The following is a 22749-nucleotide window of genomic DNA, read 5'->3' as shown; positions in this document are numbered from 1 at the left end:
TTACATTTATCACACTTATTCTTATTATCTGTACTACTGTTGCTAAGAGCATTTTTATTGTTCACCCCTGTGCTTCTCTCCGCAACCACAATCCCCTCCATTGCCACCTCTCCCCTCTCAAGATGAAAGTTAGGTAAGTAAGTTACATTTCTTTGCATTTCACTCTCCTGTTGCCATATCTGTAAACAATCATAATGCTTGATTCGTCTCTTTGCTGATTTGATGAGACATATCCTTCGCCTTAAATTATGCAACACCTCTAAGTCAAAACTACCTATCCCGGGAAATGGTACCTTATCCCCCGCAGTCATTCGTGTCCATTCATCACAAAAGGTCTCAGAGTGGGGACCATATTTCCCCCACATTACTAACCGAGCAGACCCTCGGGGTCTGCAAGCCTCTGGAGTCTGAATCCTGACCTCCGACCGTCTCTGTATTGTGCACTTGGCTGCCATTGTGGACCTTTTTAACACAGAAAAAACTTCCTAAAATGCACCAAACACAGAACTTCGTTGGAAATCCTTAAAGCTCTTCCACTGAACTTCTTCTGCTCCGGGTATCTCCGTTCCGCCTTCTAGCAGACACGTGTAGCCGTTGCAGGCCCTATTTTTAGAGATTTTCCTGAGAAAATTCCCTTCCTTTTTCTTTACACAAATCACGCTTGCATGTGCTCCCTACAACACGTATGAGGGCAAGATTTACGCATGGATATACGACCTCATATCACGTTGCGTTATTGGTCACACATACAACCGTGCGGTCCAATCGTACCACTTATAGACACTTGTTGCCCATAAATGGTAGGATCATTGGAGTCTCCCTACTGTGCTCCAAAACAGCCAGAGCGTAATACAATGAAAACTTTATCACACTCTGTTGCACGTTTTCACTCAGATCGTGCTCATCACGTTCCACATAGATCACAAAGTTCACAAAGCGGGATTATCACATAGATCACAAAGTCCACAAAGCGGGATTCAATACACTCATACCGTTTTCAACCCACTATCATTCTTATAGTTTTCTGATCAGAAAAATCATTTCCCGTAGTCTGATAGCTCTCCCCAGAGGTATTACAGTAAAGTAAGGTATTTAAACTAAGTTTTGGAAAGCTGAAATCAATTTGTGCTATTTATCGCTTTGCGTTATTTACCGCGTTGCGCTACTTATTGCTTTGCGCTATTTATCGCCTTTTAATTATAACATTTGTGATTTGTTACATGAGCGTACACGGACGCTCCGTTGCGCTGCGTGCGTCGGCCTTTGGGTTGCGTACGCAAGTCTCAGTCTTTTGTTAGAGACACGTGTACGCACAGCAAAGATCCACCGTAACACGATTTATACGTTTATCAATGTAGATGATCCTTGATCATTTACCGCGCACCACACTGACCTTGTCTCTTGGCAAAGCTGTGTGTTTGTCTATATTTTAACTATGTTGCTTCTACTTAAATTATTGAAATAGCGACAAATCTCTCTCAGCACATTTATCAACTATAAAACTGGCAAACAGGATAGTGATATACGAAAAAAATGAAATACACGGATGGAAAAGAAATGCAGATATATATGTATACGTGCGTATATACGCAAGACAGAAGAAAAATACAGTTTTAAAAGACACAAGCGTTTTGTTCTTACCTCCTGGTCTCCGGATTCCTTCAGCACTCTTTATCTAAGCGAAGCAGACGCTTATCCCATCAGCACTGCGAGACAACCTCCCGCCCTTTTGCTGGGGGATAATGTCTGCTGATCTACCTAGTGCAGATATGTGAAGGACTGGACGGCCCCCAATTAACAAAGCAGAATTCCTTTATGTATTTACAACCCTTTATGAAGTCTAAGAACACTGTACGCTGTTTACTTAAGAAGTACCGTAAGGGTACGCTGGTTGCGTAACGATCGCTCAGCCGTAGGCGAGACGCTCAAGCGTCACGTTCGCTCACGGCCCAGAGATCACAGGACAGAATGATTCGCTATGGCGTAGCGGTTCGCTCGAGACCACGAGGAGATCACCAGCGGCGCAGACGCTCACAACGCTATACCTTTATGTCTAAACCTTATACCAATGAAATACACAGAATACCTTAATGTGAATACAGGGTGTAAGTGCAACCTTGTGTAACCTGACTAACTACAAAGCTGCTTGAGCGTTACCGACGCTCAAGTGAACACTTAACACTATAGGAAATACACAGATGCTGGTTTAGGGTCCAAAGCCTATTAACTGTATTATGTCTAATATACTTGTAAAAAGAGAATAACAGTACAAATGATACACTACAATATAACAGAGACTTCCTAACCAAAATACAATACTATCTAATACAATACAATACTAGTCTAGGGGAGATGTGAGAGAAAAGAGAAAGGAGAGAGAGAGAGAGAGAGAGAGAAATTGGCTCACAGTAAGACAATGATTACGGAGAGAAACTTACGCACAAGGGGAAACGATCGCAAGCGCCTCTGGACATCCAGCTTCCTGATTATCAGCAATGAGAACCATTTGAAGAGAAGTGAAAGCTGGATGTCACAGACCCGTCTTTTATGCTACTCACACAATGCAATCTAATGGTCCCTACAGTCTCACTGTCCATTGGACGCAGGAACTCGGCTTCGCATTATAACAAAGGTCATAGGTTGATTCATACAGGTAAACTGTATCAGTGGTCTTGGTTATGCAAAACAATGGGTGATAACTAACACATTCCTGTCTTCTGGAGAGCTATTGTTTGGCGAATACAAAACAGAATCCTGTCTGGGTTCTGTTCTATATTCATGATGTCCACTTTCAGTTGAGACAATGACGTCTCAGCCCTTATTTTCCTGTATACAAATCCAGCCCCATTTGTAAACACAGGTGTTGGCCTTCTTCATTGAGTCTCAAAGCTCAGTGTAATTAAAGGCTATTGCACTCCGTCTGCGGGAAAGATACTGATTTGGAGTACAATTGATCTTCAATTACTATTCCTGTGTTTACCTTATGCATGTGTAGATATGAGGCCCTCTTAACATGCAAACTATTGTTTGGGGGATCTCTGAGGTCAAAGAGCCATTTGAGACCCACTGATGCCTGTCTCCAACTGTTCAGATGCATGACTAAGTAAGAACAAATAAAATGGACATAACTTCTTATGTCCATAACTATTCGCACGAGCGATTAATACGCTCCAAACCAACACCGGAATATCGCTAATTAAATACTCTTCCGATGGGTACCAAACACTGCTGTATGATTCCTGTTAGACCCTTCGTACAATACAAAGAGGGATTCCTCTGCTCAGGGACATTCTATATTAACCAAACTTTCAGAATCTATCAAAGGGACCATGATCTACAAACTACATTAATTGTGAAAATATGTAACGAATGAGTCGCACGCTACGACTACATAAACTCTACCGTAAATACGCATACCGTGCGCCCGCGGGTGCACGCTATTGCGGGTATGCGTCTTCACGGGAGAGCGTACGCATGCGCAGCGCGGACCAGTGTGCGGTGCAAATATGGCAACGTGCATAGAGACATTTTTCTGACTTTGACAATATGCAGCTATAAGGGAAAACACTCTTTATAGATGATATCCCTGTGGTATATAGCGCTCTGGTGTGTGCTGGCATACTCTCCCTCTGTCTCCCCAAAGGGCTTTGTGGGGTCCTGTCCTCTGTCAGAGCATTCCCTGTGTGTGTGCTGTGTGTCGGTACCGCTGTGTCGACATGTATGATGAGGAAAATGATGTGGAGGCAGAGCAAATGCCTGTAAATGTGTTGTCACCCCCTGAGGGGTCGACACCTGTGTGTATGGACTTATGGAAGGAATTACGTGACAGTGTCAGCTCCTTACATAAAAGGTTTGACGACATAGGACAGCCGGCTACTCAGCTTGTGACTGTTCCAGCGTCTCAAATGTCATCAGGGGCTTTAAAACGCCCACTACCTCTGATGACAGACACAGATGTCGACACGGATACCGACTCCAGTGTCGACGACGATGAGACTAGTGTACCCTCCAATAGGTCCACCCGTTACATGATTGAGGCAATGAAAAATGTATTACACATTTCTGATAGTACCCCAGGTACCACAAAAAAGGGTATTATGTTCGGTGAGAAAAAACTACCAGTAGTTTTTCCTGCATCTGAGGAATTAAATGAGGTGTGTGAGGAAGCCTGGACTTCCCCCGATAAGAAATTGATAATTTCTAAACGGTTATTGGCAGCGTACCCTTTCCCGCCAGAGGATAGGTCACGTTGGGAAACGTCCCCTAGGGTAGAAAAAGCGCTTACACGTTTATCAAAACAGGTGGCACTACCGTCTCCGGATACGGCCGCCCTAAAGGATCCTGCTGATAGAAAGCAGGAGGCTACCCTAAAAGCTATATATACACACACGGGCATTATATTGCGACCAGCGATTGCATCAGCATGGATGTGCAGTGCTGCTGCTGCGTGGTCAGATTCCCTGTCGGATAATATTGATACCCTGGATAGGGACACTATTTTGCTGACAGTAGAGCATATAAAGGACGCTGTCTTATACATGCGTGATGCACAGAGGGATATTTGCCGGCTGGCATCAAAAATAAGCGCAATGTCCATTGCCGCCAGAAGGGGGTTATGGACTCGGCAGTGGTCAGGTGATACCGATTCAAAAAGGCACATGGAAGTTTTGCCTTATAAGGGGGTGGAACTCTTTGGGGATGGTCTTTCAGACCTCGTTTCCACAGCTACGGCTGGGAAATCGACATTTTTGCCACAGGCTACCCCACAGCAAAAGAAGGCACCGTATTATCAAGTACAGTCCTTTCGGCCCCATAAACACAAGAGGGCTCGAGGCGCATCCTTTCTGCTGAGAGGCAAAGGTAGAGGGAAAAAGCTGCAGCATACAGCCAGTTCCCAAGAGCAAAAGTCCTCCCCCGCGTCCGGTAAGTCCACAGCATGACGCTGGGGCTTCACAGGCGGATCCGGGTACGGTGGGGGCCCGTCTCAGAAATTTCAGCACACAGTGGGCTCTCTCACAGGTGGATCCCTGGGCCCTTCAAGTAGTATCTCAGGGGTACAGGCTGGAATTCGAGACGTCCCCGTCCCCCCCCCCGCCTTTTTCTAAAATCTGCCTTACCAGCAACCCCCTCTGCCAGGGAGGCAGTGTTGGTGGCTATCCAAAAACTGTATTCACAGCAAGTGATTGTCAAGGTGCCCCTCCTTCAGCAAGGGAAGGGTTACTATTCCACAATGTTTGTGGTACCGAAACCGGACGGTTCGGTGAGACCCATCTTAAATTTAAAATCCTTGAACACTTATATCAAAAGGTTCAAGTTCAAGATGGAATCGCTCAGGGCGGTTATTGCGAGCCTGGACGAGGGGGATTACATGGTCTCCCTGGACATCAAGGATGCGTACCTGCATGTCCCCATTTACCCTCCTCACCAGGAGTACCTCAGATTTGTGGTACAGGACTGTCACTATCAGTTCCAGACGCTGCCGTTTGGGTTATCCACGGCACCGAGGGTCTTTACCAAGGTAATGGCCGAAATGATGATACTCCTTCGCAAGAAGGGAGTTTTCCTTATCCCGTACTTGGACGATCTCCTGATAAAGGCGAGGTCCAAGGAACAGTTGGTAGTGGGGGTAGCACTTTCTCGGGAAGTGCTACAACAGAACGGCTGGATTCTCAATATTCCAAAGTCACAGCTGGTCCCGACGACACGTCTTCTGTTCCTGGGAATGATTCTGGACACAGACCAGAAAAAAGTGTTTCTTCCAGTGGAAAAAGCCGAGGAGTTGTCATCTCTAGTCAGAGACCTCCTAAAACCGGGACAGGTGTCGCTACATCAATGCACACGAGTCCTGGGAAAAATGGTAGCTTCGTACGAAGCGATTCCATTCGGAAGGTTCCACGCAAGGACTTTCCAGTGGGACCTGTTGGACAAATGGTCCGGGTCCCATCTCCAGATGCAACAGCGGATAACCCTGTCGGCAAGGACCAGGGTGTCGCTACTGTGGTGGCTGCAGAGGGCTCATCTACTAGAGGGCCGCAGATTCGGAATACAGGACTGGGTCCTGGTGACCAAGGATGCCAGCCTTCGGGGCTGGGGCGCAGTCACACAGGGAAGAAATTTCCAAGGCCTGTGGTCAAATCAGGAGATTTCGCTTCACATAAATATTCTAGAGCTAAGGGCCATTTACAATGCCCTAAGCCAAGCAAGGCCCCTGCTTCAGAACCAGCCGGTACTGATCCAATCAGACAACATCACGGCGGTCGCCCATGTAAACAGACAGGGCGGCACAAGAAGCAGGAGGGCAATGGCAGAAGCCACAAGGATTCTCCGATGGGCGGAAAATCATGTGTTAGCACTGACAGCAGTGTTCATTCCGGGAGTGGACAACTGGGAAGCAGACTTCCTCAGCAGGCACGACCTCCACCCGGGAGAATGGGGACTTCATCCAGAAGTCTTCCAAATGCTGGTAAACCGGTGGGAAAGACCACAGGTGGACATGATGGCGTCCCGCCTCAACAAAAAGCTAAAAAGATATTGCGCCAGGTCAAGGGACCCTCAGGCGATCGCTGTGGACGCTCTAGTAACACCGTGGGTGTACCAGTCGGTTTATGTGTTTCCTCCTCTGCCTCTCATTCCCAAGGTACTGAGATAAGGGCATTCCGGAGGAAGTCATCCCTACCCTGATCAAAGCCAGGAAGGATGTCACTGCAAAACATTATCACCGCATTTGGCGGAAATATGTTGCTTGGTGTGAGGCCAGGAAGGCCCCAACGGAGGAATTTCAACTGGGTCGATTCCTGCATTTCCTGCAAGCAGGGGTGACGTTGGGCCTCAAATTGGGGTCCATTAAGGTCCAGATTTCGGCCTTGTCGATTTTCTTCCAGAAAGAACTGGCTTCACTGCCTGAAGTTCAGACTTTTGTCAAAGGAGTTCTGCGTATTCAGCCTCCTTTTGTGCCCCCAGTGGCACCTTGGGATCTCAATGTGGTTTTGGAATTCCTGAAATCACATTGGTTTGAACCACTTAAGACTGTGGATTTGAAATATCTCACGTGGAAAGTGGTCATGCTGTTGGCTCTGGCTTCGGCCAGGCGTGTGTCAGAATTGGCGGCTTTGTCCTATAAAAGCCCTAATCTGATTTTCCATATGGATAGGGCAGAGTTGAGGACTCGTCCCCAGTTTCTCCCGAAGGTGGTATCAGCGTTTTCACTTGAACCAGCCTATTGTGGTGCCTGCGGCTACTAGGAACTTGGAGGATTCCAAGTTACTGGACATAGTCAGGGCCCTGAAAAATTATGTTTCCAGGACGGCTGGAGTCAGGAAAACTGACTCGCTGTTTATCCTGTATGCACCCAACAAACTGGGTGCTCCTGCTTCTAAGCAGACTATCGCGCGCTGGATTTGTAGCACAATTCAGCTGGCGCATTCTGCGGTGGGACTACCGCAGCCTAAATCTGTAAAAGCCCATTCCACAAGGAAGGTGGGCTCATCTTGGGCGGCTGCCCGAGGGGTCTCGGCTTTACAACTTTGCCGAGCTGCTACTTGGTCAGGGGCAAACACGTTTGCAAAATTCTACAAATTTGATACCCTGGCTGAGGAGGATCTGGAGTTCTCTCATTCGGTGTTGCAGAGTCGTCCGCACTCTCCCGCCCGTTTGGGAGCTTTGGTATAATCCCCATGGTCCTTACGGAGTCCCCAGCATCCACTAGGACGTCAGAGAAAATAAGAATTTACTCACCGGTAATTCTATTTCTCGTAGTCCGTAGTGGATGCTGGGCGCCCATTCCAAGTGCGGATTGTCTGCAATACTTGTAAATAGTTATTGTTACACAAATCGGGTTGTTATTGCGAGCCATCTGTTCAGAGGCTCCGTTGTTATCATACTGTTAACCGGGGTTCCTATCACGAGTTATACGGTGTGATTGGTGTGGCTGGTATGAGTCTTACCCGGGATTCAAAATCCTTCCTTATTGTGTCAGCTCTTCCGGGCACAGTGTCCTAACTGAGGCTTGGAGGAGGGTCATAGGGGGAGGAGCCAGTGCACACCAGATAGACCTAAATCTTTCTTTAGATGTGCCCAGTCTCCTGCGGAGCCCGTCTATTCCCCATGGTCCTTACGGAGTCCCCAGCATCCACTACAGACTACGAGAAATAGAATTACCGGTGAGTAAATTCTTATTTTCTCCTTGCTAATTTCAAATGCTGAGTGTTATAAAATGCTAATGCACTTTTTATAAAATGATGTCCAATCCACTAGTCTCTATATTTCTAACGCACACATAATGTGCCTAATATTACTCTTAAATGTCTCACAATTCTTGCGTGCTGTATTCTCTTGCCAGCAGATTACTACTGATAAAATAAAGACTCATGTAATTGTAACAACTGTTCTTGCATTTAGCAGGGTAATGGCAATTAAAGAAAAATGCTAGTTAAGTGGAAATTAATCCCTATAGTCTCAAGATCATCTCTAATTATGTTTTCCTGCTATGCCAAGTTTATAATACATTATCTGTAGTAGTAACTTTTATTTCAATATTTTTAATCAATTACAAAGGGCATTAAGAGCAATATTAGAAAGTTTTTATTTTGTACAATAAAAAAGTTAATAAAATGAGAAATACAGGTTGAGTATCCCATATCCAAATATCCGAAATACGGAATATTCCGAAATACGGACTTTTTGAGTGAGAGTGAGATAGTGAAACTTTTGTTTTTTGATGGCTCAATGTACACAAACTTTGTTTAATACACAAAGTTATTAAAAATATTGTATTAAATGACCTTCAGGCTGTGTGTATAAGGTGTATAAGAAACATACATGAATTGTGTGAATGTACACACACTTTGTTTAATGCACAAAGTTATAAAAAATATTGGCTAAAATTACCTTCAGGCTGTGTGTATAAGGTGTATATGTAACATAAATGCATTCTGTGCTTAGACTTAGGTCCCATTGCCATGATATCTCATTATGGTATGCAATTATTCCAAAATACGGAAAAATCCGATATCCAAAATACCTCTGGTCCCAAGCATTTTGGATAAGGGATACTCAACCTGTAATTGGCATGTGTTTTTTCTTTTTTTATTAGAATATTTCCTAATGAGTTACACGTCTAGATATGTGCTCATAACTCAGAAAGGTAGACGTGTGAGTTGCTAATAATAATAATAATAATAATAATAATAATATAAGCAAGTCAATCTCTTAAGGTACATTCCATGAGCCGAATCTCAATATTTGATTAATGTTTCTATTTTTAGTTAATTGATTCAATAATCTATTGATATGAATTCAAACAAAGAGTTTAAAAAATGCATTTTATTTCTATGAAAGGTCACTTATGAGACACATTTGTCAAATTTGCTATTAATGCAATTGAAAAAAAATAATGACAGTTTTATACAAATTTCATAAGCTGACCGCAAAATAGAACTGGGATACAATTCTGTAGTTTTAATGGTTTTTTAAAGAAGCTTTGAGTAGAGATTTAAAAGTGTGATGGCCTCCAAGAGGGTCCTATTTATATACTGTAGCTCCATACATGCAGAAGACTTGTGTTTTCACCTTAGTCAGTATTGTCCTACCTCTCTGCCAATGGATACTGATTCACAAAGGTAAAATAAAATATAGGCAACCATTACCACTATTATGTTGTTGTTTTTTTATCTGGGTAGGGGGACAAAAATTACTAAATTATGAGGACAAAGGACAATTAATTCTTGAGAAAGTTATGTAATATATTATTGGAAAATGGTCATAGAAAGATGTTCCTGATGCAGTCCTTTAATATAGTAAATTTAACAAATATACATAGATCTAAACAAGCACCCACATTATATTACCATATAGTGGTTAAAACAACAGAATAACTTGTCAGCAGGCTTGACTTTTAATAACAGGCCTGGTCCCCTGCTTGTGCCACATGATATTGGATAAAAAATTTTATAAACAAGTCTTTTGCTTAACAGGACTCAGAATATTGTTTAAATATACAAATACATATTGGTAAAAAGGGATGTATCCTGGGATTTTATCAGGATCCCAGCACTTGGGATGGTTGCAGTCAGAATACCGACAGCAGCATCCTGACACTCAGGATCCCTACACCTACTTGGTAAGTACACTACCCCTAATCCATAACCTCTCTAACCCTTACCTTCCCCACAGCCTAACCCTCCCTCCACCACAGCCTAACCATAGCCCTCCCAGTGGTGAATAACCCCCCCTACCCACAGCCTAAACCTAACCCTCCCTCCACCGCCGCCTACCCCTAACCTTCCCTGGTGTTGCCTAACCCTTATCATCCCTCCTTGCAGCCTAACCCTAACCCTTCTTGGTATTGCCTAACCCTCCCTCCTCACAGCCTAACCCTAGCCCCCCCTTCCCACCTCCCACACAGCTTACCAGTCTGGAGTACCAACAGTCCTTAATTCGGGATACTGGCATCACCATTTTGATCCATGTTGGGATCCTGGCATCAGTATTCAGAGCAGTAACGAGATTCCAGCGCTGGTTACTCGACAGCCAGAATCCCGAATGCTGAGATCCTAACCGGATCCCTGTATCCTAATGTCCCATAATGTACAGTTGAATGATGGCCATTTCCATCTGGTTTACAAGAAATTATTTATGCTTACAGAGAAAAAAAACCTAAGTGTTTTAAAAGTGCAGAATCCCACATACTATTATTTTCTCAAATGTACAATTTCATTACCATCATTTAGATATGTAATCACATAAGTTAATTTAACATATACTATATGGACCATACTAGGTAAATATATATGCTACTTATAGCCAGCCATAAGGATTTCTGCACTTACAGTATAGTCCTGAAATGCACAGTATTTCGGTAATATGTATCTTGTTTATATTTACTACAATAGTGGTACTCAGATTTTTTAATTTGTTAGCTACAGTAGGACATTAAGCTTCAGTGTGGCTTTTTCCTGTGACACTAATATTAAGTATGTACAACAGAATATTTGGCACGTAGACAACCAGGGGACTCCATATACAGATTTCTGGCTACACCAAAAAACAGAAATATTAATAATTTAAATCAGCCTTTATTACATTTCAAACAGCAATTAAAGGTCTATTATTTACTAGGCAATGTTATGTTTAGAGCAGCTTTTTCTAAAAAAATGTTACAACTCTGTATGTTTTTATGGATTTGGTACATACTGTATTAATACAGTACAGTATTAACAAGTAACTGTAAACTAATTTATTGTATATGTATGTAGACCAAACCCCAAAATTGATCTTTAGGAAAAGATTTTAATTGAGCATTTGAATGGATAAAAAGATAGATGATACATTATACTTGATAAAAATTGTGAGCCTGTAAACTACTTCAAACTTGATACAGTATCTCAGTTGCTGCATATTTTTATATTAAAATGCATAACAATTTTTACATTTACTTAACAAAAAATGTAAAAAATCTAAACTGAGTTCCTTAGAATTCAATTTTCATTTATAGTTATATAATTCAGGCAAGTAATGTATATTTTATTTTAGGCAGGTACACTTCCCTTCAAATGCAATCAGGCAATATGAAATACAAAGAGGATTCATCAAAACTTCTTTCTGGAAATAAGTTTCAAGAGAGATATTTTGTTTTGAGAGAAAGGAAGCTCCTTATCTACAAAGACATAAAGGTAAAGATATTTAAACAATTTGACTTATATCGACAATATATTTTTACCACTACAATATGTTTGTTTGTAATAGTTCTAGGCAGGTATTCTATGTAAGCATATAAAGTTGTTCACATTAAATAAAGTATAGATTGAATACAAAAAAAATTCAAATTTTGACTTGGGTTATAGAGATTACAGGATCAAGCCATATCTTCATGGGCAGCATACTGTATGTGACTAATCATCATCACCATCATCTGCACCAGGGTCAATCTCCCACAATTTACCAGTCTCTTGAAAGCCCACATTCCTCTATGTCCCAGACTACCCAGGGTGCATTTGTGCCAGCACTCCCATATTTTACTTTGGCCATGCAAACATGCCACCTCCTTCCCCTGATCTACGTCTTCAATCATAAAGAGCTGCAAGATGTGATTAATTGTTCATATGTCTGCAAACAAGTAGTGCCTTGTGTGTATGCACAAAAGTAAAATGCATATTTTCCATGGCAAAATGCACCTAACAGTCAACTCCACAAGATCCTATAACTGTGCACTCTTAACATACAGTAGGTTTTTTTTTTTACATTATATTGAATTTTCTTTGAACATATTAGACTAGATTAAAATAATCACAGAATACTTTCATTTTATCTATTACAGTAAAGCGAAAAATACAATCTCAAGTGTAGATTTACAATTGCAGTAACAATTCTGTATTGGGACAATTGCAGTAATTCTGTAACTGAGAAATAATAGATAAGTACTGTAGATACATTTTTGCACTTCTGTGCCTATTTTGCATGAATGCTTATTTGTGTACAAACCAGTCACGGGACCGCCAGCATGTGCACATGAGTGAAAAATAAAAAAGGAGGTATAGGGAGCGCATAGGTATAGGTAATAATAATAATAATAATAATAATAATAATTTTATTTATATAGCGCTCTTTCTCTAACAGGACTCAAGGCGCTTTATATCAGAATTTAATAACAACATGTTCATATATGTTAAAAGAATACAAAAAAATGTACATAAAAACCTCAAGTCACTGTAAAAACTGACACATATTGATAATTTAAGTTAGATGGCATCTTAACTCCCGCAATTGCATAAATAGTAAAATGTTATTATGCTTCTCACCACATCAAGTTGTAAGTGTTTAGAGCTTTGACACAAGTCTAAAATTTATAACAAAATACCAAAACTTATATACTGGTATTCTCTTTGTAACTTTTTGCAGTACAGCATAACCAGACCTATCCAAAGAGTACTTCAATGTTTGGTATTTATAAATCCTTCTTTAGTTAAGTGTATTGTATCATTTTCCAACACTACTTCTCACCAGTATATAGTGATGGAATGGGAGCAAATTTGTTTACTCCAGATAGTGGGAAAAAATAGAAACAAAATATATCTCAATGATTGGGTTCTTATGTGTGCTGTGACCACATATATACTGTAAGTGTTCATTTCTCTACATAGAGTTTAAAGTCACCTGTTAGCTTGCCAACTTTATTATGTCAAGACTGCTCCTTCTCTGGGCTGTTCATAAGGAGCCCAGTGGTATTCGGGGTCCTGGTGCAGCAGAGCAGTAGTGCTGTGGTGTCCTGTTGCTTCCCTGACAGGTGCACTGTCTGGTTCAGGGATCCTGAAGCTGCTTTACAATGATACTAGTGCGTCCAGCTTGTCACCTATGGATTCTTTTCCCGCTTAGGAGAAGTCCTCAATGGTCATGATGTGGAAGTCAGTTTCCAAAAGTGCATTATCCGGGTTACTTCCTAACACGTTTCTCGACCTTTAGCTCTGGTCATTTCATCAGAGGAAAAGCAGTGTAGTGAAGTCCTTCCCTGCCCATATTTCTAAAGATCAGGTGTCATTAGTTAATACGAATCTGCTGAAATGTGCAGTACCTAGCTGGTTCCAATATATATCAAAAATATCCAAAGATGGTCACACTAAGATTCAAGGCATACTAAATTGTATTCAAAATAAATAACAAAATCTAGATATACTGTATGTTAAACGTTTACATAATAAAACGTTACCAGATAAAGTAGATGTTCTATGAAAATAGACATCATTTAGAATATATGTAATTCATATAGTGATTCACATAGCGATGTGTATAAGATGCATTTATGGTAAAAAAAGACACCCGATGTTAGCAGAGTTGCCTGGCAACTGATGGCTTACTTACTCCAGGCATCTCTCGATGTCTCTGTGCATGCACAATGCTTACCCGATGCCAATCTGCTCCACTGATCACCAATCAAAAAATGCTGATTGTGGACATTGTGGCTCAGCAATACATCGGGGAATTGGGGAAAAAACTGCATTTTAAAGACTCAACGATCGAGGTCATGTTTTGATTAAAATTAGTGAATTGGGGTTTTCCAAGATTTTGGATTTCTCTGATTCCGTTGACCAAGGCATCGTAAAAATGGGGAAATGCCCTGATTTACCCCTGATACATGGGCCCTTTAAGATGTAACTTAATGGCCAGCATAAGCAGAGACTCAAAAATCATTACACTTCCTAAACAACTAGAAGTTTTGTAATTTTCAACATAGCAGCAAGAACATGAGAGATTATGTTGTTTTAAAAAAAATATGTTTTTACCTTTAGGTGAAATACTATAACATACTGGATTAGAATTTATTGCAAGCTTGCTTTGTTCCCTTCATATACTGTAACAAATGCAATTTCATTGTTTAGTTTTCAGTTTCTTTAGTTTTGTGATATATATAAAAAAAAAACGTATATTTGTTTGTAGAACTAAGGTCTGTGTACTAGCAATCACATCAGTTTTCACACCTAATTACGTGCTATCATGACATGAGAAATGAATATCTTATTTAGAGGCATGTTGATAGATAAAAGTAAAAAAATGAGATACAATAAACTCCAAACATTTTACGTTTTATAATTACAACATGGCCACCTCCTCAGAAAATTAGGCATGACTGTGTAATTGAGGGCCACATATGGGAACCACTGGGTATGACCATATATGGATGGTGGCTTAGTCATCATGTTGTGGGTATGAGAGCCCCAGGCACTTTCCTGTCCAAAACTCTCGTCCCTAAATGCATCCCATACACTGGAACACATTGTGGATATCTCAGAAGTCAGGACAAAAGTCTTCACTGATTGGACCAGAACTGTCCCTTTAATCAAATATTTATAACTGTATATGTAGCCATTATCTGGAGTGAACATTGTTTTAGCTTCAGTAAAAGTTCTATTAATACCTATAGTATGATAGCTACCTGACAAATTACAAATATTTGACTATCTAACAACTAAATCTCTTTGCCCAAAATTTTGGAACTTACGCTCTTTTAACAAAGTTTGACTAAGTGCAAAGAGTTTAGTCCTAAGCAAAAAGTTTTGCCCTACGCAAATAACAAGCTACAATGTGTCAGAATAGAGTAGTTAAAAAAAAAAAAATCCTGATAAAAGTAGTAGGAGAATTAGCCACGAGACAGTGTGTGTACCTTTCAAAAGTCAAGGGTTTCTGATATTGACACCCCTCCTATTGTTTTATCTTGGAGGAGGGAGTTTTACAAACAGGCCTACTGTGAAGTAGCTTCTCATGAGTGGACAGCAATTTTCCCGATTACCAGTATAAAGCTTCACAGTGGGGCTCCATGAAGCTTTGGGTCCATTGATGATGTCTAGAAGTGTACAGCTGCACTACCACCTATGTGAACTGTTGTATGTTACTTAACTGCCATGAGAAGTAGCCCAGAAAATCCTTCATGCAGCTGTTTTTTTTCCCAGAGTCCTTCTGGTTCTGTAATAGGGATCCATCAAATACATTTAGTTCACCACTATTTGAATGGAGGTAGTAGTAATGAGTGTGTGGACTAAGCGGTCACCACCACTATCTTTGGCTTAAATGTTAGGATGATGAAGAAGCCTCAAGAATAATAGCTGAATGCATCAGCCTCACATTCATGGTGGTGAGAGAGTCATCTTATTAAAATCTGTTCCATTGGTTGTAGTCCTAGAATATCCAGACAATGATAAATGTGTGAAAATAATGACTTGGTGTGCACTATGCAGGGTTGAACTTCTGACCCCAAGGGATTTAAATACTTCCAAATACAAAATGCAGCATGGCAGGAGATCATCTCTAGTTGAGGGAGGGCAGTGTGGTGTGCCCCTGCTCCTGTGCACTGCTTCTCTCTCAGCACTGCCCCCCTCCAACTTGCTTAGTACATCCTGATCTGCTCAGCCTCCATTTAAAAAAGTGCCCTATACCTCCTGCTTTGTGCAAATTGTGACTTTCTGTTTTTTGGTCCACCTCTGGGCTGCTTACACCTCTGTCACATCTGGACTGTCCGACTGATAGCCAGTAAGTCTGCAGCACCTCCACCCATGACCTAATCCTCTCAAACTTTCTCAAAATCCTCCCCATCATGGAGACCTAGATAAAACCCCAATACTCCACCTTACCATCTGCCCTCTCCTTATCCAACCCCCCCCCACACACACACACACTCGCACACACACACACACACACACACACACACACACAAACACAAACACACACACACACACACACACACTCACACTGTATTTTTGAGTCATTTCTTTCAAACCCTCCCTGTCTTTCTCTTCCTTTAAAGTCCATCCTCCTAACCTCTGTGTAAAGTTGTTACCATCTATCCTCCCTCTGGTCCTTGTCTCATAATTCCTCAATAACTTTTTTGCCCTCATTTTCTCTCCTCTGACCTTCCCTCCATCATCCTTGGTGATTTACCATCTCAATTGAAGACCCCACTAGTCATTCTGCTGCCACACTTCTCTCCTCCTTATTATTTTGCCTCTCACAATGAACTGACCTCCCCCCCATCCTCAACTCTCACCTTTCTACTGTCTCTAACAAACCTCCCCCCCTCTCTGAATATCAGCTTATTTTCAAAATTTCTCATCCTCTGCCACTCTCCTCTCACCTAAGATCTGATTACATCACTCTCTCATTCCCTCCTTTTTCTCTCTTCTTTCCCCTATCCATTCCCTCTCGTGCCCTAACCAGACTTTCCCCTTCCTGGCAGTGAGGCAGGTGAGGCAGAGCCTATTGCTGTCATACTAATGTTTGCACCAGAGTTTTTACTGTATAAAGTATATGAAAAATACAAAGAATATGTTTGAAATATCTTCTTTGTATTATTCTAATAATTTTTATAGTCAAAACTCTGGAGTAAAATGTCTATAGAAGGTGAAGCAGTGCCTCCCCTGCTTATCTTTTCCACACATCTCTGATCAAAACTCACCAAATTTCCAGAAATTTATACTGCTGCACCTGTGTATAATGCCCACATGCACCCTTTGGCTCATATATTGGGGGTCATTCCGAGTTGTTCGCTCATTATTTTTTTGTCGCAACGGAGCGAATAGTCGCTAATGCGCATGCGCAATGTCCGCAGTGCGACTGCGCCAAGTAAATTTGCTATGCAGTTAGGAATTTTACTCACGGCATTACGAGGTTTTTTCTTCGTTCTGGTGATCGTAATGTGATTGACAGGAAGTGGGTGTTTCTGGGCGGAAACAGGCCGTTTTATGGGTGTGTGCGAAAAAACGCTACCGTTTCTGGGAAAAACGCAGGAGTGGCTGGAGAAACGGAGGAGTGTCTGGGCGAACGCTGGGTGTGTTTGTGACGTCAAACCAGGAACGACAAGCACTGAACTGATCGCAGATGCCGAGTAAGTCTGGAGCTACTCAGAAACTGCTAAGAAGTGTCTATTCGCAATTCTGCTAATCTTTCGTTCGCAATTTTAATATGCTAAGATTCACTCCCAGTAGGCGGCGGCTTAGCGTGTGCAAAGCTGCTAAAAGCAGCTTGCGAGCGAACAACTCGGAATTACCCCCCTTGTGTGCAAATCTGGCTCTGGTACTAGCCAGTGCCTCCTCCTCCTCCTGAGTCATTTACCTGACCGCACATCCCTGCTTCCTGGGTCGTATAGCCGTCTAACACTAGTAAAATATATCACCTATGCCACTTGACCTTTGCTATAAGGAAAGGAGAACAACTGAGGTGATGTGACCAGGGCAGTTGTTCTTTCTTTCATTCTTTCTTTCTTTCTTTCTTTCTTTCTTTCTTTCTTTCTTTCTTTCTTTCTTTCTTTCTTTCTTTCTTTTCTTCCTGGTGGCTGGCATCTACCACTTTTCAGTGGGCACCTACCATTGCATCTGACACTGATCCTATGTAACACTCACTGTGCATATTGCACTCTAACACACCAAAATAGAATATTTATAGATATATAGATTATGGCTGCATACCCATTACTATATGATATGCATAGCAGCCATGATGGATGGCTGATTAACAGCCACTACAAAATATATAAGACAGCAATTGCCTTATGCCATTGGCTTTTTTTTTTTTTGATGCAGTAAGGGTTGATATTCCTATATGTAATTTAATACCAGTATAATTATTCTTATATGTAATTTAATACCAGTATAATGAACATAGGGAAACATAAAGACAAACCGTATATTCAAAGGTGTTATTTATTTATTTATTATTATTATTATTATTATTATTATTATTATTTATTAACAGTTTCTTATATAGCGCAGCATATTCTGTTGCGCTTTACAATTAGAACAACAGTAATAGAACAAAACTGGGTAAAAACAGACAGACATAGAGGTAGGAAGGCCCTGCTTGCAAACTTACAATCTATAGGGAACTAGGCATTGATATACAAGGATAGATTCTACCTATTGCATAATGGTCCACCAGATTGCTAGGTTCTTAATGGGTTGTATGATATGATCTCCCAGCAATGTTGGCCAAGGGTCAGGAGGGTGTGAGAGTAAAGAAAGACAAGATATGTGATGTTATGTGTACTGTACAGAGAGGATGTAATTAGATAGGGAAGCATTGAAGGTTATGTGGGTGGGTCTGAAATTTAATAGGCTTGTCTGAAGAGGTGAGTTTTCAGGGAATGTTTAAAGGTTTGGAGACTAGAGGTGAGTCTTATTGTGCGTGGGAGGGCATTCAACAGAGTGGGTGCAGCCCGGATAAAGTCCTGTAATTTTGAGTGTGAACAAGTAATGCATGTGGATAAAAGACGCAGATCTTGTGCAGAGCGGAGAGGTCGGGTAGGAAGATATTTTGAGATGAGTGAAGAGATGTATGTTGGTGCAGTTTGGTTAATAGCCTTGTATGTAAGTAAAAGTATGTTATATTTAATACGGTAGAATACCGGTAACCAATGGAGGGTCTGACAGAGCGGATCTGCAGGTGATGAACGTCTAGCGAGGAAGATTAGCCTCGCAGCTGCATTCAAAATGGATTGTAGTGGTGAGAGCCTATGTTTGGTAAGACCAGTTAGGAGACTATTACAATAATCAATGCGGGAGATAATGAGAGCATGGATTACAGTTTTTGCTGTGTCTTGTGTAAGATATGGTCATACTTTGGATATGTTTCTTAGATGCATGTAACACAGGGGTGTCAAACTCAAATTCATCGGGGGCCGCATCAGCAGTTTGGTCCCCATCAAAGGGCCGGTTGTATCTGTAGGTCTATCCAAAATTTACCGCTCCACCTGCCTTATATGTGCCCAGCCATCTGCCCCCTTTTAAAGTGCCCAGCCATGTGCCCCCTTTTATAGTGCCCAGCCATGTGCCCCCTTTTATAGTGCACAGGTCCCCATTTTACACATTGCGGCAGGCACAGGTCCCCATTTTACACATTGCGGCAGGCACAGGTCCCCATTTTACACATAGCGGCAGGTACAGGTCCCCATTTTACACATTGTGGCAGGCACAGGTCCCCATTTTACACATTGTGGCAGGCACAGGTCCCCATTTTACACATAGCGGCAGGTACAGGTCCCCGTTTTACACATTGTGGCAGGCACAGGTCCCCATTTTACACATTGTGGCAGGCACAGGTCCCCATTTTACACATAGCGGCAGGTACAGGTCCCCATTTTACACATTGTGGCAGGCACAGGTCCCCATTTTACACATTGTGGCAGGCACAGGTCCCCATTTTACACATAGCGGCAGGTACAGGTCCCCATTTTACACATTGTGGCAGGCACAGGTCCCCATTTTACACATTGTGGCAGGCACAGGTCCCCATTTTACACATAGCGGCAGGTACAGGTCCCCATTTTACACATTGTGGCAGGCACAGGTCCCCATTTTACACATTGTGGCAGGCACAGGTCCCCATTTTACACATAGCGGCAGGTACAGGTCCCCATTTTACACATTGTGGCAGGCACAGGTCCCCATTTTACACATTGTGGCAGGCACAGGTCCCCATTTTACACATAGCGGCAGGTACAGGTCCCCATTTTACACATTGTGGCAGGCACAGGTCCCCATTTTACACATTGTGGCAGGCACAGGTCCCCATTTTACACATTGTGGCAGGCACAGGTCCCCATTTTACACATTGCGGCAGGTGGTGGAAGGAGGGAGAGAGAGAGAAAGAGAGGAAGGGAGAGGGGCTGACTTACATTTGAAGCGGTTCTCGCCGCTCTTCAGCCGCCTCTCCCTCCTCGTCTGCGCGGCTCCCTTCTCCCTCCTCCGACGGGGTTTCGTTGAATGACGCGTTTGCGCCGTGACGTCACGACGCAATCGCGTCATTCCGCGAAACCCCGCCCCCCCCTCCCGAGCTGGGCACTCGGGAGAAGGGGGTTTCATGGCGGCGGCACCGCGGGCCATCAGACGAGGTCTGGCGGGCCGGATTTGGCCCGCGGGCCTTGTCTTTGACACCCCTGATGTAACATGATCTTGAGACAGATTGAATGTGGAGAACAAAGGACAGTTCAGAGTCAAGAATGACACCTAGGCAGTGAGCTTGTGGGGTGGAGATGATTGCTGAATTATCAACAGTGATAGAGATATCAGGTTGGTAACTACTATTGGCCTGAGGAAATATAATTAATTCTGTTTTGGAAATATTAAGTTTGAGGTGGCAAGATGTCATCCATAAGAGTGGTAGACGGTCTTATATGTGAGAAGGTCACTTGAACTACTATATTTATGCCACTGGCATTCTACTTTACGTGAGAGTTTTTGTAGGTGTCTTTTGTATTTATAGTGCCACAGTTGACATCTAAGTCTACGTGGAGTGTGATGGGTAGCAGGGCCGGTTCGAGGGACCTCGGCGCCCCGGGCAGGGAATGGGGGCGTGGCTTAATACAGGGGGCGTGACCAGTTACACCCCCTGTACAGTAGAAGTGCCACTTAAATGCTGAGCGGTGCGCAATGACGTCATCGCGCACCGCTCAGCAAAGGTCCTATCCGCGAAGGGAAACTTGACGCTACGCGTCTAGTTCCCTTCACAGGGGACCACAGCCGGGACCACAGCCGCAGAGCCGGGGGACACAGCGGGCAGCGGAGGGCACAGCAGTGGCGGATCTTGCCATGGTGCGGCGCCCTCCGGATGGCGCCCCGGGCAAAAGTCCTGCTTGCCCGTGGCAAGATCCGCTACTGATGGGTAGCCGGAGCCACTTCATTGAGTGCTGTTTCTAGAGTTTGGTTAAGGTGTGATACAGCAGTATACGGCCATGTCACATTATTATGTCCACCATCTGAACTGTCATTTTAGAAACACATCTGGTAGCCCCCAGGCCCATTTTGATTGTGAGCTGCTCCACTGTAGCATGTCGGTCGGCCCTCATACACCTCTTGAGCCGATGTTCATCTCTCACATCAATGACATGTACCGCTTCATAGTTTCCACATCGGTTATTCGCAGTGGTGCCATTTATCCAGTCATGATACATCTTCACCAGTGCACAACTCGTAATGTACTTCATGCGCTATGCACTCCTAACGTCAAATGTAGGAGGTGGTAATAATCCATTAGTCCCGTAATCCAGTAATAGTTTTTATCCAGCCTCAAGTTTACATGATATAGGCAATGGGAGATGGATTATTGCTGCATTTGGTCTTTTCTCACCAAATAGATATTTTAAGATCACACCTCTTCTATTCAAATGAGTGGTTGAGTGGTTGCAGCCATAACATGTTTTTACACATTTTGCATTTTTCATTCTGTCTAGGGCTGCATCTGTTATCTAATTTCAGTTGATTAAAGATGCAGGTTGGCAGTACAGATCATATGTGAGTAGTACCCTTAAGGTCATAAAGATTTAATTTATTAGACGCCCCAGGAAGAAAATGTGGGATGAGCAAGTGCATAGACACAAATAATCTAAACAACTGTTGTGATACAAAGAGGATTTAATGTATCCTGAATCCTTTTTTATAACAACATGCATTTATATGTGGAAATAAAGCAATTTATCTAAAAATTAATATAGTAGAAGATCTGATGTGCTATTACAGTATTGTCCTGAGTGAAACAGCACTGTGGGTAAAACCATCTGTACAAAGAATTATGGGCCCTACACATTCGGCAATATGCCGCCGTGGTGCCCGACGGCCGATACGGGTGACCCGGTGGCTGAGAAGGAGTGACATGGGGAGTGAAGTTTCTCACTCCACCCGTCACCCGACCCCTTAGCAATGCATGCTTATATGGATGAGATTATCCATATTGGCCTGCATGTATAAGCGACCCGGCACCAACGATGAATGAGTGCGGGGCCGCCCATCGTTCATCATTGGTGCCTACACACTGAAAGATATGTTCGATATCTTGTTCATTAATGAACGAGATCGTCATATCTTTTAGTGAAATCGTCTAATGTGTAGGGCCTATAAGACAGATGAAATTGTTGTGTTTGAAAGGCGCCAACCTAACAGTAGACATCTTTTTCTGTAACTTTTTAACTGTTTACTTTAGATACCACAAAAAAAGGGTGTATAATAAAAAAAGCACTATACTGTTTTACATTTTAAGTGGAGTAGTAAATTATCCCATGTGAGCAGAGCCAGATTAAAGGGGGGGCCCTGGGGGTAAGTACCCCCGGCCCCCTTTTCTAAGTGGGCCCCCCGCCAGCCACCCACCACAGATCAGAGCTCTCTTACCGATCTGCGGCGCCGTGCTGTGCAGCTCCTGGCTCCCCCTAACAGCTGCGACGCCGGTGCCGCACACAGTACAGGACAGCTGAGCGACGGCTCAGCTGTCCAATAGTTTGTGAAG

The 22749-nt window shown here is 42.7% G+C and overlaps 1 protein-coding gene across 3 annotated transcripts in view; it reads left to right on the top strand.

Annotated features, from left to right (window-relative positions):
- The window catches only part of ARAP2 (ArfGAP with RhoGAP domain, ankyrin repeat and PH domain 2), a 575623-nt gene that overhangs the window by 485731 nt on the left and 67143 nt on the right, over window positions 1–22749 (top strand). For all 3 annotated transcript variants that reach the window (XM_063922313.1, XM_063922304.1, XM_063922322.1), the window contains exon 29: window positions 11530–11669. In XM_063922313.1, coding sequence (XP_063778383.1) covers window positions 11530–11669 — 140 coding nt within the window. The remainder of the gene's footprint in view (window positions 1–11529; window positions 11670–22749) is intronic.

The sequence above is a fragment of the Pseudophryne corroboree genome, chromosome 1, assembly GCF_028390025.1.
Source record: "Pseudophryne corroboree isolate aPseCor3 chromosome 1, aPseCor3.hap2, whole genome shotgun sequence".
NCBI lineage: Eukaryota > Metazoa > Chordata > Amphibia > Anura > Myobatrachidae > Pseudophryne > Pseudophryne corroboree.
This window is presented reverse-complemented; position numbering and strand designations above follow the sequence as displayed.